The sequence below is a fragment of the Mandrillus leucophaeus genome, unplaced genomic scaffold, assembly GCF_000951045.1.
Source record: "Mandrillus leucophaeus isolate KB7577 unplaced genomic scaffold, Mleu.le_1.0 Scaffold134, whole genome shotgun sequence".
In the NCBI taxonomy this organism is placed as follows: Eukaryota; Metazoa; Chordata; class Mammalia; order Primates; family Cercopithecidae; genus Mandrillus; species Mandrillus leucophaeus.
The window spans coordinates 2,340,187-2,358,491 of NW_012101299.1; the positions used below are offsets into that span (position 1 = coordinate 2,340,187).

The following is an 18,305-nucleotide window of genomic DNA, read 5'->3' on the forward strand; positions in this document are numbered from 1 at the left end:
GGAAGGAATCCCGGCGCTCAGTGAGCTGAGCCGGGCCATCTAAACCCAACGCCCGCTATTTCTTCCGGATCTGAAGGCTGTTCATCAGGACTGTACGCTCCCAGGGGTCTGTGGTGAGAGGGTGGAGACCACTTACCCAGCTCAGCTGCCTACTCAAGTCCCCATTCACTCAACACCACAGGCGAGTGTCAGCTATTCTTGGGGTACAGGGAGCCCTGGGGAGCTCCCAGGAGATGGTGTGGCCCCTACTGCTGGCCCTCCTCTGACCCCTTCAGCCTCTGGCACTAAGACATCGTCTGTGGTGTGGCCCTCTTTTTACAAATCGTGTTTCTGTTATCTGGGGTATATACACCCAGCCATGGAAATGTGGGCCATATAGTCATTCTAGGTTTAGTTTTTTGGGGAGCCGTCATCTGGCATTCCACGGTGGCTGAGCCATTTTTCACTCCCACCTGCAGGGTACAAGGGCCCCAGCTCCTCCCCATCTTCACCAGTGCTTGTTATTTGCTGGTTTTCATAGTCGTGGTCTGGGCCTCCCAGCAGGGCATGATGTCCTCCCAGCAGCGGGAGACCCCGGGTCTCCTTCGGCACCCGGGCACCCACCATGCTATCTCCCGCAGGCGCCCATCGGTACCCAGGGACTATGGACAGCGAGGAGCTGTAAGAGGTCCTGCCCCTCCCTCCGATCACACTGGAACAGTGACTTCTCTGAGGAGGAAGCGGGTGTGGGGCCCTCTACCCAGGACAGGGCATGGAGGGACACAGGCTTACAGCCAGCCCCGGCTGGGTCCAGCCGTCAGCCCCTGGACCTCAGTTTCCTCCTCTGTAAAGGAGAGATGATGGTGCCTACTTTGCCTGGCCATTATGGAGATTAAAAGAAATCATGTTCACGAAAAGCTTAGGACAGCCCTGGCACGTGAAGCGCTGGGGAAACATGAGCTGTGGTTATTACTGTTGCACAAGTCGGCATCTCTGCTTATACAAAGCCATTGTCTCCTATTGTCTCCACACCTCTCCAAGTCCTCCAGCCAGTGTGGGAAACCCGAGGGCATCCTGGGTGCTGCTCAGCAGCAGTGTCTCCTCCTCCTGCTCCCTGATGTGGCCTGGGGGCTGCAGGACAACTCTCACTCCTTCTTCAGCCCTGCCCTCTCCCCAGCCCACTGTGCTGCCGTCTGGACTCGCGCTGGGCTTTCCATCTATCACCTGGGTGGGGTGATCTTGGCCCGAGCCTCTGTACTCACAAGGGAGCTAACAGTCCAATAGTGCTCAGCGCCTGGTGGCAGGAAGAACTCAGGCAGCAGCAGGCTGTGGTCACTCGCACGTTAATGGGGCACTGGGCTGTCAGACTGCACTCCGCTTAAAGGTCTGTGCCCCTGGAGGCTCCCAGCTGAGGGGGAGGGCAGGTGTGTATTTGGGTGGTGGTTGGTCTTGGGCAGGGTAAACTGGTCACCAAGCTAAAATAGTCTCCTTTTGCCGGAAAATTAACTTTTTGCCCAAGACAGACACCTGGTGGCCCTTGCCCAGGAGTCATCCCTCCAGGTGTGCAGGAAGGCAGCAGAGATCCCCTGGCCTACCCTCGACCATCGTCCTTCTGTCCAGCACCCCGGCCCCATCCTTCAGCCCAGTGTGGGCCAGCTCCTCGCCCTCTGAGCCCAGGCCCTCCCAGCCTTGGTGCTCAGCTGCTGTTGACACCCATCCCTGAAGCCGAAGGGACACCCCACCCCAGGCCTGGACTCAGTGGGGCAAGGCTGCATCCTCCCATTCTATTCTCTAAGCACTGTGAGGATGAGCCCTTTATCTCATTCCTCCTGCAACCCTGAGAGGGACAAAAGGGCTGTCACCACCTCCCTGTGGGGGACACTGGCAGGGTGAGGTGACTGCCCAAGCCACGCCAGCCACGCCCTTTGGAAATGTCCTGCACAGAGAGCTCTTCTCTCTGCAGTGGTTCTGCCTTCGCTGCCTCCACAGCCATCTTCCAGCCCTGGCCCAGTCTGGGACCCTCTCACCACCCACAGATCTTGCACGTCACATTTGTTACTTGGCCGCTCCCTGCCACTTCCCATTTAGTCTGGTAAGAAACCCGGCTGCTTAAAATTTTACTCAGTCTATAAATACTATTTGCTGAGCGTTTTCTATAACAATAGGAGCTGGGGACCCCCAAATCTGGCTGGCTCGTCTCATGTCTGTTGCCTCGCCCACTCCCCGCAACTTCTCAAGCAGCTCCCTTTGAATGATAATGTGTGTCTTAGAACTGACACGGCTGCGTCCCATGTGCCAGGTGTTGTGCTGTGTGCTTGAAGTTACAGCAACCCCTCACCACAGCTCTGCGAGGCAGCGGCGACTTCCATCCTTCTTACGGGAGGAGACGCTGAGGCTCCAGCCTGCACGGGGACTTCAGGGCTGAGTTTCCCTCCTGACAAGCAAGGCACTGTGCTGGGTGGGGCAGGTACGACCGGCCTCCCAGAGCTCAGGAGCATAGGGGTCTGGGAGCGAGATTCCTCCACCGCACACACACTCCCGCAGGGACGCTCTCAGGGAACCTGGGTGCCCGCCTCCTGGCTTCAGCCAGGTCTCAGCCTCCTGGAGATGCTGTTGAGGCCAACCCTTGGGATGCTGCCCTGTCCCGCCCCTCCAGGGCAGGCCTCCATGAGCAGGGGCCTGGACTATGTGGGTAGACAAGGCTTGTGTGGATTGAGACCGGGGCTGGTAAGGTCGGGAAGGGGCGACTATAGGCACTGCCCAGGGAGGGGCAAAATCATGCCATTGCCCGGTGATGCCAGGTACACAAAGGCAAAGCTGGAGGGACAGCGTGGAGGCCCAGACTCATGTGGGTGCATTGAGAGCCAGTGGAGGCATGCAGGGCAGTGTGATCATAGGACTGCTTCTCGAGACTTCTCTGGCAGCGGGTGGGAGGGAGGCCGCCACTTTGAGGCTGGGACAGAAGGGTGAGGACCTGCACTGGGCATGAAGGCAATCGCAGCCACACGCAGAGCCAGGGAAGCCAGAGCTGTGGAGCAGATCTGTGCCCAGAGCTGGTGGGGCAGGCTGGCTCCTCCTGGGGCTCTGTGTCTGTCCTCTTTGGGCCCAGGCTGTATCCAGCTTGCCAGGCAGTGGGAGAGAGGCAGCATCCAGGCTCCCCTTCCCATATACCAGGGGAGCGGCACCGGCTGGGACCACCAAGCTTCCCTGGCAGGACAGAAGAGTATGGTCACTTTCACACTGCGGAGGGGAGGCTCCCTCAGTCACAGCCTCCCATCACAGGAGGGAACTCAGGACACAGAACCACAGGGACAGGGGCCCAGCTCCCGGCCTTGCCCCGCCCAGGGAGGATTGTCCTGAGAGCCACTGCCCAGGCCTTCATGCTTCAGAAGCCACCAGAAACAGAGGCTGAACGCGGCTGCCCTGGCCACTGCAGAGCCCAGGAAGGGCAGGGCGCTGAATGGCCCGCCCAGCTGCACGCATGGCTGCGTCTTCTGTGTGCCCTGGGAAGAGAAAAGGAGGGACCTCTCAGGAAGTGGCGGGGCATCTGCTCCCGCAGGAGAAACTCTTTTACATTTCTAATCAGGAGCCTGGGCTAGGGAGTGTCCTGCCCCCCATGCCCGCAGGGATGGGGGACAATGAGGCTCCTCAACTGTTCCAGGGTAGCCCCTGCAGGCAAATCGGAGAAGGCTATGGCTTCAGAAGGAAAAGGATCAGGGAAGAAGTCCTCGCAGGAATAGACCAGGCCTTGGGCGAGGCTGAAATTCTTCCTCTACGCCAGGACTGCTACAAGAGGTTGTCTGGTTTCTCTGCTGGTACTGTCTTCACACACTTACAATTAACATTATTAGCAGCAAGTGTCACTAAGGAGCAAGGAGCGATTTCTCCAGGAATCGGAAACTCCCCTCTGCCCCCCGGCAGCACCCGGCAAACTGGAGCTGCCTAAAAGCCTGCCACAAGGGGCTGGGTTTCTGGAATGTTCTTTCATCCCCTGAGAGTCCTGGGCTGCTCCGTCCGGCCCTCCCTCCGTGAGAAGGGGAAGACGGGGCTTGGATGAGCTGCCCTGGCCGGCTCCGGGCTCCACCCCCTGCACCCCGGCTGTTGCCATGGTTGGCCTCAGGCATCCGGCTCGGCCTACAGGAAACACGCTTATAGGACTTGCTAGGGCAGGAGGGAATGGCGTAACGAGGAAGATGGATTTTTTTTTTTGAAATGAGCAAACAGTTTAGAGAACCCCACAGAAACAAAAGGGAAAAAGAAGGAGACGATCCAACAAAAGCCACTAGAGCGAAGAGCATCAGTGACAAGACGCAGCTACGAGGGCGACCAGGTGGAGGAAGGGTGTGGCCGCAGCGGGTGTAGAGACCGCAGGGGGGCCAGGGTGGGGCAGGGGCTGCAGCAGAGGGGTTCCTGGGACCAGGGTGCGGGAACCCGACAGGCAGGGAGACACCAGGTGGGAAACAGGTGGACAGACAGACCTCCAGGCTGAGGCTGAGAAACATGACCCAGGCTGGAGAGGGGAGGGCGAGAGACGGCTACCACCACAGCACGTGGGAGTGGGTCCTGGGAGTTCACGGAATCGTGGAGTCATCAAAGGAACTCACAAACCATCCCGCCGACCCTAGATTTTACCGAGTTTTTACAGAAACTGAAGCCAAGGGGTCCAGCACACAGCCCAGGGCCATCCCTCCGGCCTGAAGCAGTGTCCTCACCACACCAGGTCTCCGTGGCCAGCTCCTTTCCTGGGCCCACCCGGCTTGCTTTGGAAATACCCAGATGTACTTGAATACTGGGATTAAAAAACTGGAAGGAGACAGGAAAATGCTGAGAGAGGGGGAAGGGTTAATCCAAGAAGGAAGAAACAAGCAGGGCAGGAAGCAGGAAGGAGGAGGAAGCTGGGGGCAGAGAGGAGAGGGACCTGGTGACCTGGGGGACTGAGGGCGCAGGGACCCCCCTAGGCATTCTGGGTGCCATCTCTGTACATGACAAATCTCCAGACTCAAGCTCACATCGGCCTCTCTCAACTGTCTCCGCGAAGCAGGAGAAGGGGCTGTAGGGTTATCCATGGCTGAGACTCAGAGGACGGGGGGAGGCAAAAAGAAATAGAGCCGAGATGAAAGTCAGGGGACAGACAGAGGAAACCAGTCCGGAAATGGCAGAGAGGGAGAGTTCGTCTCCTCCTGGGAAGGTTCACCGTGAATGGGTTAGGACGTCTTTATTATGGAAAGATGACTGTGTGGTATCGTGCAATAACCTTGGCGGTCGTGGAAAAGAAATCGCTATGGGAACTTATACTTCTGATTTACGATAGAGTGAAAGAGTCACATTACCCATGCTTTCATTTAGATTATTAGTTAAATGAGGACATAACCGCAGACCATTCCATTCTATCTAGCATACATTTCTAGAAGTCTATGAAATCAATCTGTATTTGGGAAGACCGCTGCCTCCAGAGCGCTTTATTTTGTGAACTATTTTGGCCCCTGAGGACCCAATGGTCATGGTCCCCTCTGCCACAATAAATGGAGCTTACAGCTGACTTCTGTAGAAATGTCCATTTCCTTTAAGTGTGGATGTTGGTCTGAAGGATTTCTTCAAACAGTCTCGTCACTAATTTTATCACGTGACCAAAACTGAGCACTGGACATTGGATTTTCAAGATTTTCTCTAATAAAAATGAATCTTCTAATCCTCCCTAATTGAACAATTCTGTGTGTGATTTGGGTTTGAATTGTAAATTATAACCCTTTTCCTATTTTCTAAAATGCTCCTTTAAAAGTCTTATAAATTCACCAGTAGTCTTCATCATTTCAGTAGTAAATATAGTCAATTAGTCTTTTTGGAAGCATTTTTAGGATGAAACTTCCAGATTAGTATTCATTTTAAGACCGAGAGTTAATGAGGAAAAAGCTGGAGATGGCACCAGCCAGGCAATGTATTCAACAGAAGCTCTAATTTGCTGTGCTGTCTTGGACCAAACACTCAGCCTCTCTGTGTTTCGGGCTCCTTTAAACAGGATTACTTATTTCTGTTTACTTTAAAGCAGGTGTTTTAAATCTGGATCCTGTGAACTTGGATGGGAAAAGTTCATCCTTGTTTTTACTAGTCCATCTCTAACTGGAAGCCACTGATTCTTTTCATTATGAAGTAGACATCAAAGCCTTGCAGGGTTTAGCAGTGCCTGTGACATTGCGGCTGATTTAAACCACAGATATTTTCATATCACGTTATACCTACAGATATCTCAGAATATCATTTCTGCTCCTCACTACTTCAAAATTTGCCAATAGACCTGCTGCTACATCTTGTTATTAAAGATATTAGTAAAGAAAGATGCATCACAATGAAAATACATTTTGTAACTATTTAAATCTGACTGGTTCCCTTGAAATCCTGTGTATGTTATTGCATGCATTTAAATATATTCATCTCAGAAGGGTATGTCAGTAGGCTTCCCACGGCTGCCCAAAAGATCCATGGCATTAAGAAAGGTGAAGAAGCTCTGGTTTACAGGAATATGGAAAGGCGAAATGAATATTTGCTAAAAGGACGTCAGCTCTCTAGAGCAAAAAAAAAAGGAAGAAAAGTAAGGTCAACAAATCAGTGCTACAACGCTGAGGAATCCATACAATCAATAGCTGTGTCAGGTAAAGGGTTTGACCCTGTGGCCACACTCTAAAATTATTTGTATTCAAAGGAGTCAGTGCCCGCAAGGAGGATTTCTGACACACTTGGCCCTGTGTTCCTCTCTGGGTCAGCAGTAACATGTGGGTGCTGTTTCTGTTCCCCACCACTGGGCCATGTGGGGCCTCAGGGACCCCAAACGTCTTGTGCTGCCACGGAGGCCTGGGAATGAGCATTGGTTCCGTGGTCTGCTCTGCTGCAGCCACGACGCTGGGTCCCCAGCACACCTTTGCAGTATGTGTTCCTCAGGGTGCCCTCCTGCCTCTCGTTGGCATACATGTTCACACCACGATCTTTAAGAGAGATGTCACCACGGACAAGCCCACGTCCAGCCTGTCCTGATGAGCAGCCGCCGGGCTGCCCAGAAAGTCATGGTCTTCTCAAAGGAAATGCTTTGGTGCTGATGTGTGACCCCACCACATCCGAGTGCAGAGCCCCGCAGCCTGGATCTCCTGACACCCTGCTCCTGCGTCAGAGCCGAGGGCCGCAGGCACTCTCTGGTCCAACCACTGCCTTTACAGGGTCTGGCCCATGAGAGCAGGGAGGGCAGGAAGCCCAGGTCTGGGGTCTTTCTCTGCCTGAGCGGCCCCTCAAGGGAGGCACGGGCGTGCTGCAGAGCCAGGAATCTGGCCTTTGATCTGGGCCACTTGTAAGTCTCCAGACCCTGGTTTGTTCTTTCCAACGTGGAGATGAAAATGGCACTTCTCTACAAAATTTGTACAAGGATGAAATAAAATAGTGCCCTCGGGAGGGACGTATAAACTGTAAAGGGCAGTGCTGAGCTCGCCACCATTGCTGTGCTAGCAGGAGCTGTGGCGTGCTGGACTCACCTGGCCAAGGCTCAGCAAACAGTCCTGCTGCAGAGCGTGGGCGGGTGGGGTTCGGGTCCGTCCGGGTTCCCTGTCCTGGAACTGAAGATGGGAATTTCCCACGGGCAGGACTCTTCTGCCTCCTCACCTGTCCGGTGCCAGGTCTCCCTGGAGGACTCAGAGTCGCTGGAAATGTGGGTCCAAATCTCCCTAGACCTTCCTAGAGCAGCAAGAAACCTGGCACCACGGGTGAAAGCCTGGCCTGCCCCAAGCCAGCCTCTCCCACCATCACCAGCTTCCCAGCACCGACTTCCCCTGGGAGCCTTTCACCTCTGCAATTTTAGCTGATGGAAATGTTCTTGAATTTGCTAAATATTCTCTTACAAAAATTAATGTCTGCATTGTTCTCAATAATAAACGCTTGAAAATAATCGAAACGGCCTAATACAGGAGATCTGTTAAATAAACGTGGCTTGCAATACGTGAAATAAACACTTTGCAGCCATTAAATTTTATGCTGTAGAAGAATTTGAGTGACATGAAGACAGATTCACAATACATCAAGTGAAAAGGCCAGGTCATAATATGGTCGATAAGATATAATCTAATTTATAGATGTGTGTATATACACACACACACGTATTAACAGATTTGCATGTGTATATATATGATGTAAACAATTATTTGGATGATGAAATTTTGATAATTTTTATTTTCATGTTTTTAAAATGTGCTTTCTAAATGTTTGTATTTCTCTTATAAGAAAAAAATATATTTTTCCAATTTTCATTTTGTTTTATCTGGTTTTAAATAAGAAACCCAAGCTAAAGAGGTTGGAAAAGTTGGCAGCCCTTTTCCTCCATAGTTTTCCTGCCTGAGCAGCCTGAGGTGGTAGAGACCGCCTGCCCCATCCAGGCTGGGCCTGCTCTGGTCGAAATATCCCTCCAGAGGAGCAGAGTCTCAAGGCTCCCCAGAGCAAGGCTCGCACAGGCCCACCCTGCTCCTCTGAAGGGTTGGGGAGGGCAGCTGGGACAGTCCGGCTGCATCTGCAGCACGGGAGGAGGCTCAGATCAGCATGAGTTGGTCTCTGAAGTGGATGCAGTGGAAAGAATTAGAAACATCCCCTCAGTGGGCACGAGGCAGGAGGCTGAGCCCGCTGTCAAAGCAGGCCTCAGTGAGGAGCTCCACGCAGTGGCAGTGATATCTTGAAAGGAGAGAATCTCCCGACCCAGGACCCTCAGGTACCAGCCTGTGTTGGAGACACACTCCCTAGGCCTGGCTTTCAAAGGGAAGCTACCAGGATGCAAATTGGCTTCAGGCCCACCACCGAGTCCATGTGTGCCGAGACAGGTGCAGCGACCTTACAGTCAGAGTCTGTGTTTAGCTTGAAATTTCACAGCACCTGTCCTCCAAGGTCTCCGGGCTACCCGCGGGCACTTCCTGTAGACATCCTGTCCCAGGCACGGCCCCTGGGGTCTACGCAGTGGCGTGGGCAGGGTGCGGTGCCTGGAGATTCCCAACACTCTTAGTCCTCCTGCAAAACCAAGTGCCTGCCTGAGATCGGGGACAGTTCTCTGTCACACAGCCTGGGAGCACTTGCCCTGGCTTTTGGGCTGGGACAAAGCCTGGGACAAAGCTGGGTGAGGCATTCTGGGCCACCATGGGGTGGGGGGCGGGGGAAAGTTCCCTTCTGGATCTTCCCAGCTGGGTGAGGCATTCCAGGCCACTATCGGGGTGGGGTGGGGGGAAGTCCCCTCCTGGGTCCTTCCAGCTGGGTGAGGAGTTCAGGGCCACCATCGAGGGTGTGGGGGAAGTCCCCTTCTGGGTCCTCCCAGCAGGTACTGAGTCCTCCTGATCTGACTCCTTCACTCTCAGGCAAGAGACTCCAAGGGGCTCCCTTATTCCCCGACGTCACTGGAGCTCTTGGCCTGGCCTCCTTCCCTCACGGCTACCACAGCCCACCCAACCAAAGAACACGTTTTTTGACTTAAAGTTCTCCAATTTTGGTGTTTTGTGTAAGTGCTTCCAGACAGCCAGTGGCCTAGTCTTTCGTGGTCCCTGCTCTCCTCGCAGCTCAGGATGGAGGCCCTGTCCAACTAAGCAGAGCACCACCCTCCACACTAAATGTCCTCACCAGGCCAAACCACAGGTCGCCCTCCTGCTATGCTGGTCTGACCTCAGGGGCTCCTCTCCCCATGAGGACCTCTGTGTCCCCCTGCACCACTCCTGTATCCTTCTCGGCACCCAGCATGGGGCCTCAGGTGCACTAGGGCTTCCCGAGTATTTGCTTATTTAAGCACAAACCCAAAAAGGCCAAGGGCAAGGGTGAGTGTGTTCAGAACAGTGAGCACGGCAGGTTTTAGGGGGCTGGGCGCTCAGAAGGGCCCACTGGGCATCTGAGTTCTGTGCGGAAGATTAAACCAAGAGGAATTTCAGAGAGGAGCGGTGGTTACTTGGAAACCATCATCGGCTACCAAGCTCAGCTGCAAGACCCCACCCAACTGTTCCACAGTCCTGGAGGGGCTGAGGTGCACTGCCCCCAAGCCAGGGGTGCGGGACTGGATCACCGGGAGGCTCCCCCAGCCCTTTCTCAGGATTCTGCACCACAGGTTCCATTCGGATCACGCCCAGGGGGAAGCGCTCCTCCAGTGGGGACAGCGGTAACTCACAACTAACCGGAAGCGCAGACTCATTCTGCCAGCCGCGAGCAGGGCCCTGAGCTGTGCTGGGACCTTTCCCAGGTACAAATCAATGTGAGAATGAATGGGAAGGAAGCAGTAGGCTCACCCTCCTCCCAGAGATAAAGCTTTGTTTGAGCCTATGCTGTGGTGTCTGTTCCTTTGGGATCCACATTGGCGGGGTGAGGATAGCCTACGCTCAAGGGCATGGACTGCTCAGAGCAGGGATGCAGGACAGCCAGGGGATCCCGAGGCACAGATGCTGCAGCAGCCAGCCTGGGCTCTCTGCCCTCACTGCCTGTGCCCAGGGGCTCCGCCTGGGCCAGCCGGCCCTGGGCTGGGTCACCCAGCTGGCCTGTGCAGGGCCCAGGTTGGGGCCTCTGCGCCTGCTGCCGCCTGGGCTGAGGCATAAGGCCAATGGTACCTTACTTAACACTGTCGGTGCACAGGAGAAAACGCCCCTGGTCTGTTAATGAATCACCAGCTACTAGAAGGGAAGCACAAGAACTAGAGATGCTATCGTTTTCTTGGACTTGAGACTCAGTTATCAGGTACAAAGGAAAGCATTTCTTAACAACAACAAAAAAACCAAACGTGTTTCTTTCTGAAGCCCCAGTGCATCACACCGGCTAGGAAGGCGGAGCAGCATCTTTTACTGGGCTTTGTTTCAGAAGGGGATTTGCTGCAATCAGCCCTCTCTTCCAGCCTCGACACAGCCATCTTTCTACAGCGGGATCTTGCCATAGGGCCAGTGCATGCTCACAAAAATGGCTGGGATTTTTGCAGTTTGGAAAGAGAGAGCCACATCACATCCATAGGCACACATGAGCTCCACCAGGCACAGCTGACCCAGATCCCTGGAATCCAGTGAGAATTTCCAGTGGGGCTTCCACTCTCAAAATTGGTCAAGGTGTCAGCATCCACAGCATATGCAAAACTGAGCTAACCTGCAACATTTTCTGTTTATCATTTAGGGGCACTGCTTCAAAACATGCACGCACCCGTGACCCTTTAATCTTAGGGCCTTAATATTTCATCATGGCTTTGATTGCATATAAAACCAATTCAAGGGTATATTTTTACCTGAAGGTCTAATAATTTAATAACACTTGTTGAAGCCACATTTGTATTAGATTTCACTCTGTTTTAATACCACATTGCTTTACATAGGGTCCATTTTTAATAAGGACCAAATAGTCTATTTTTTGGTTCTCCGCTTTCTTCTGTAAACCACAGGGCATGAAGGTGCTTCATCAGCGCCCTTTGATGAAGAACAACAGAGCCATGAAGATTACTTCTATCAAACAATGAAAATCACCTGATTGAAATCTTCTCTCTCTCTGTTGACAATGGTGTCGCCTCGTGGATTACAGTCACCTTTTATCGGCCAATATCAGAGAATATGCTGTAGAGAAATTCCCACTTATTCAGAAAGCTGCTATGAGGCAAACCCTCAATATAAAACGTCAGGAGTACAGTCTGACTTTTCAGGTGCCAACCTTGTTATTCCTAAAGTTTGAGACAGCTATTCTTGTTATTCCTAAAGTTTGAGACAGCTATTCCCATTCTTACTTATAGTATACCGGATCTTTCTGAGCCCTGGCCATGCTTAATCAGCTGACCCTGGGCATCCGATGCTTCAGTACATGACCTGCCTTCCCTAGACGCTGGTGTGTTAGCAATCCCAAAAGGAGAATAAAGTTACTGGAGCCCTTATCAGCTCCATGGGGAGGCCATGTCCCCCTGGGTCACGTCTTGGATTCACTAAGCTCATGATTTGCGAACTTCCCCCTGCCCTGTGGTTTTGAGGGAGCAGGACTCTCTCTCAAACTGCTCACCTTACTGTGTTGGGCTTTTACTCTGTGCTACTATGCTTTAGAGGGAAATTCTTTAATCTGTGGTTTACTGAAATCCGTGTTCCATATAGTGACACACACTATAAGATTCTATGCTAGTTCCAGTGCAGCCTCATGGCATTTTTGTTTTCCAGCAACTTCATAATAGATTAAATATGTTTTACGAATATCTTACCGTGGTAGAGGGTAGAATCTTTTTTATGTCCACTGTAATTTTTTTTTCTTTCATGAAAATCTGGAGATAATTCTCCAAGATACGGAGCACAGGAATGTTTCTTTAATTAAGGAATTAAAAAAAATAAAGACCTTATTTTTTCCCTGAGATCTCCACACTGGAAATTCGAAGCTCTAGCCGATCTCCCTGTGTCCTCTCTATTATATATGTCCGTGTCTGTGTGTTTGTAGGCACGTGTCTACACTTCCATGTTTCTATCTATCTGTTTATCGCTTTATCCACCCATCTATTTTTGGACTTTCCTGAAGAATCCAGAAGGGAGAGAGCTGTATGTGACATCCAACACTCTTCTTCCACAAACTGTCCTTCTGAAGCAAAGCCCCACGTTTCTGGTGATGACCCCACAAGTGAACGAGCCAATATTATATTAAATCTCATCACCAGCTCCTGCCCTTGGAGCAGATCGTGAAAAGTGGGCTACAAAGAGCAGAGCCTCTCTCCTCAGCAAACACACGCTTAGGGGAAGGGGCAACAAGTTAAACTTCGCGTGAGAGCAATATCATTTACTGCATCTCTCCCCAGGTCATCTAAGGGCAATACATTTTTACGACTTCCATAATTCCATGTCATTTACTGCATTTGATCTTTTTGTCCACTTGGTTTCTTGGTCTAAAAGCAACTAATCTGAGGAATTTAAGCAACGTATAAAGGGGAGTTAAATTACAGCTAGGGAATCATAATAAAAACACACTTGTATCTCACAGGGACATTCATAGTGTGATGGTTTCGTATCATTGTTAATTGCGTCTTGGTATCAAACTATACAATATCCTATTGCGTGAGCTTCAGCACATTTAAGATTACCTCACAGATTTGTACCAAGTTTTAAAACAGACCACAAAATCACATCAAAGAATGACTTTTCTCATATTCCATGACCATCTGAATTTTAAGCTTGATATATAGTTTATCATTTTTTATTTAGATAAAGTGATTATGTATGTGAATAAATATCAACCTAAGCCGAGAAACAGATAAAAAAGCACAGCCAGCTATTGACTCTATTTTTTTAGGGTTGCCTTAGTAAATAAAGTATTGATCTTTCCCGTTTGGGACTTCAGCACAATCCCACTCTCCACTCCTCAGCAAAATGGATTCATTGTCCTTGGCTTGTTCTTAGCAAATAGTAATCCACATCACAAAAAATAAACTGGGCATCTCAGCCAATTTGGTCTTTTTTTTTTTTTTATGAGAACAGGTTCACACGTCTTCATGGAGACCGAAACCAACCATCTCATAAGAGAACAATCTGAAACCATCCAGCCTCAAATGGGTCTTCTCTCCTCATTATTTTAATAGGCATTACACACCCTACCCTGTGTTTTTGCAGGGATTTTTTTTGGACATGGAATTAGGTCGCTTTTCATCAACTCTGAGAAACTTTTCTCTCACAGCATAACATTGCCTTGTTTCTTTTGTTTTGTTTTTGTTTCCTCCCCATGACTTGTTTTTATTTCGGTTTTGGTCAATAAATGTGACTTACAAGGCACCGAGGTGGCTAGAAGGATGCTAAAGTGAGTAGCTACTCTATCTCATTGTTCATGAGCAAAAGCAGCACCACCTAACAGTGACCCACAGGGAAACCTACGACTTCCTGCAGCCATGAGAAATTCAGTGGTTTGTGCGTTATCACTCAAATACAGGTTTAATCAGTAACTTCGTAAGCTACAAATATTTACATGAGTTTAGCAAGTTTGATCTGGAACAAAATTCTGGAAAGAAAAAATATACAAGTCATGAGATATTAAAAATTTGCAAGACACAAGACTATTTTTAATGAGAAATCCAAGAAAAAACCTGAAATGCCATATTTAGCAAAACCTTAGCTATTCGCTGTAAGTCAAAGTTCCTGGCCCTCTATATTCAAAGCAAAGCATCACTGTCAAAGAAAGGCACCCCTCAGTGACAGGAGGTGCACCTCCCCACGTCCGTTTAGTCACAAACAGGAGTCCACGTTTTCTTAATTTCTATAATTAGTGTTAGTATTGTCTACATTTGAGAATTTTTAATGATGATCAATGAAAGTATGAAAACAAATTTGGCAACACTTCTACAATTACAACTGTTAACATTTTTCAGTGAAGCTTACTTAGAGTCACAGTTCCCACCATGTTCCTGTGAAGGTCACCAGGTTTTCGGGAATAATTTTCCTGTTTAGTGCATTTCCCAAGAAAACCCAAGTTAGGAGAATGTTCCTGATTTACTACTTTAAATGCCAAATTAACCTTAACTAGGTACATTTAAATAAAGCTATAGGGACTACGTTTTAAATAACAATTGTCCTACCCTACTGGAAAATAGTGTTAATTATTATTCAGTTCTATTTCCATCGTGTGTCAGCTAGAGCGCGAGTTCGTTGGCTTATGTAAGGAGCCATCATACTTAAGCAGCTACAGACAAGACCAAAAAAAAAGCACCCAAATAATTAAGTGATATTAACTCACTAACTTTTAATCAGAGTTGAGGTGGGGAGGGGGCATGGAAAGCCCTTTCCCTTAGCTTTGGTAAATTTTCCTAAATATAAGGATTGTTTCCTGCTGAAGAGTCAGAAGAATGATTTAAACACATAATGTGCTTTTTAAGCAACTGAGTAACAATATGGCAAAGAGTTTTAGGTCTTCCGGGCAGAATGTGTAGCATCCTACCCACTTGATTGTCACCAAAGACAATGAGAATCTCTTCGTAGAAACTGGTGTAGACTATACCCTGACATTTTTCATCCTTAAAGTCAGATTCCATTGAATGCAAATTTAACAGAGATAAATAAATTTCCGGGAGTGATTGTTACTAGACTTTGTATATTAAGTGTGGTCAAAGGATAATTTCCCACCAGGTCCCAACTCTCTTTCCATTCCTGTAGAAGAATGGAAGATTATTTAGTAGTAAACTCAACGCACTAAATGTGAGCCAAAAAAATTAAAAAAAATAAAAAACCTTTAGAAGAAAAACAAACAAACCAGAAGAGTTTGGAGTAAAACAAAACACAATCACTAGCGTCATCTTTTAACACATGATGCAATAATAATTCAACTTTCTAAACCATTTAAACTCAGATTGGTGTTTGAGAGGCCAATATAATTATTGTTTACTATAAATTAAAGCATTCATTAGTTTTTACACACTCCACTAAATTTTAGAGATGAATTTTTAAACTTGTGATTTCTAAAAATTTAAATTTCATTCCTGATAAAAAGTGAGTTTGTTTCTTTCACCAATAGCCATATCTCACCCAGAAGACCACATTTTGAATTTGTTGCCATGTATTTCCTTAAATTTATAGGCAATCAAGTATTTGAGAATTCAAATTCAGTTCTTATCAGATAGCTACTGCACTTGTATACGTGCACATACACTGTTATAAAATAAACAGCATACATTATGAAATCCCTATTTTGTTTATGAAATGTCTTCACTTTTTCCCCCAATACAGAATTAAATTCTTTCTTGTCAAGCTTGATTCATCAAAATCTGCAAAGGTTAATTTAAGTTTCATGTACTCCTCAGCTTCACCTATAAAAAAACTCAGGGTTTGTCATGATGTCAAACAACAGATTTTCAAAATAAATCATAAACGGAGACAAACATGGTATAAACAAGAGACAAAATTTCTTATCATGAAAGATAACATGCAAACATAAAATGCAGACATTGACCTTTGGGTGTGACTTTACTCCTCTCTACAACTAGCAGCACGGCACTCCTAGAGCTCAGTATGATTAGCAGAAGTTTCACACAGATCTGGAAAAAAAAAATTAGATAGCATCATTATTACTTTAGACACCAGCCCATTAAGTCATTTTCATTATGCAAAAACGACGTTCTGGTGGAAGCATATTTTAAAAACTTTTATTACGGAAATTTTCCCAAAATGTTATTATAGAAATTACCCCAAAGCAGAAAGAAAGGTGTAATCTATTCCCCTGCACCCCAAACCCAACTTCAACAAAGATCAACACTGCTGTTCTTGCCTCATATTCCAGTCTTTTTTGGCTGGAGGATTTTAAAGCAAGGCCAAGATATTGTGTCATTTCACCCATGGCTCCACTCAGAGATATTTCACAGCTTGTAAGGGGCACAGGACATCTGGCGTTTAACCCAAGGACCACAGCAGCAACTAGATACTTTGGTAATACTACTTTTCCAATTGGAAGCAATTAATGCAAACTCTATTGAAAAAGGCTATGGATTACTTTAGCTACATAACTTTTAAAAAATATGCTCGCCTTTGAAAGTAATTATTTCATGTATTAGAATTTAACATTTCCATTAGTGTTGAGAAGTCTACATAAAAAGGGAAAAATCTTTTACTTTAAATGTAGGCTCAACATTTCTAGATACATGATCTCATCTTCATACGCTGCATTCAAAATTGTTATGTGGCAAATTCATCAGTGATGATGCTTTTAAATGTTAAGTTTGATATGGAAGCAGAAGTGATACATACAGAATATATTTGTGTATTTATTTATGCCATCACATACTCTATTTAACAAATACTTCCATGAGTATTAGAAGATCCATTCATTTCTAAGCTACAGTACTCTGTTCCATACCTTGAGTGGCAAAGAGGTGCACTTTTCATCACAACCCTATAGCACATTAAGATTTTAATCATTTTGACTCCAAGACATCAAAATGACATTCTAGAGAAGTCTGGGCTATATGCCCCAAGATATTCCACCAAGAACATCTAATGAACTTGCCTTTATTTCTTGCCTAGGAAAAAAAGAGATTATTTGAGGAATAACCCCTTATTACTACTCTGTCTCACACTCCAAAAACCGAGTACATTTGATGGCTTTTATTCTATCCAGTATATAAACTGCAGTGGCAGCCACAGATTCACTTGTAATCCTATAACTTTTCATTGAGATTTTTTTCACTCATCAAAAAAATGACACACAATGTTTATGAAAATCTCAGTGATGTGTTATATTTTCATCCAAACACAATCATCTTAAATCTGACATATATATTTTCTCCATTCTTCCCCACTTATTTTTGTGTATGGGTGAATGTTAGAACTTCAATATTTGGAAGAGTCTGTGAACATGCCCTTACTGGCCAACATGTGATTATTATAAATAAAGTGAAATAATTTGCATTAAGAAGAAAAAAAGTGACACTCTTATATAAACAAGATGTATGTAAAGTGTAGAAAGGAACTAAACTTTCAATAAAACCTCTAATTCTACCAATGTCTATTTTCTAAATATTTATCTTCCTAAAAGCAGCGTGTGAATATTTTAATAGCATAGTGTCTTTGCACTTAGTATACACTCAGTAAATAGTTACTGCCTAATGTGCAGTTCCATACCCTCCAAAACACACACACACGCACACACACACAGAGTCACATCTTTAAGACACTGTTTAAACTCTAGAGAATCCATCACAGCAAAGCTGTAGTGCTAGATCACAGGGCAAAGTATCGCCTTCACAAAGCAGAGTGTGACTGTCATATTCTGGTTGTAAAGTGGCTGTCCTTGTGTTTTCGATTAGGCACCAGTGCATCTGGAGTTTTCTACTATACGAACATCTCATCCTTCAGTTGTCTGAAACCATCCTCATGTGTTAAGATGCATGAATTCTCTGTTGCTTTAGTCGCTTATCACAGTTTTTATCATTGATGTGTTGCTTGAGCTTTTTCTATCAAAAATTGTTCAGTTTGAAGAAACTCTCTTCCTTGTTATTGTGGTATTAACTCACTTCAACAGCAGGGCTTTTCGAGTGGGTGGGAGAAGTCTAGTCCCTTTCTAGGAATAATTTATTCTCGGTTTTTAACTTATGAGTGGTTCAGAACATCCATAAATATGTTTCAGGAAGAAACGTTACCTGAAAGGACTCACCCTGTTTCACTACGTTGTGGTTCAATGATGGCTTGCACCTTTGAGTATCTTTCACACCTTTTACTTCCAACACTGCTGTTCATAGTGGTAAGGACTTAATCAGTGTTTTAAAAATCAAATGCCAATTAAGAATTATCTAATCAGGTTTCATTTTATCCTTGCAAAATTGCACCTATCTTAGGTTTATTCTTTAGGCTTGCATTTTCCCAAGGTTA

The 18,305-nt window shown here is 47.2% G+C and overlaps 1 protein-coding gene across 3 annotated transcripts in view; it reads right to left on the minus strand.

Annotated features, from left to right (window-relative positions):
- CNPY1 (canopy FGF signaling regulator 1) overlaps positions 1-18,305 on the minus strand; it is a 122,035-nt gene that overhangs the window by 25,269 nt on the left and 78,461 nt on the right. The window contains exon 4 of one of the 3 annotated variants that reach the window (XM_011973080.1): positions 15,895-15,979. In XM_011973080.1, the coding sequence (XP_011828470.1) occupies positions 15,942-15,979 (38 nt within the window). In that variant the 3' untranslated portion in view covers positions 15,895-15,941. Of the gene's footprint in view, positions 1-13,992; positions 15,980-18,305 lie in introns of those variants that run through there. The other 2 variants (XM_011973079.1, XM_011973078.1) reach the window with 2 other exon arrangements.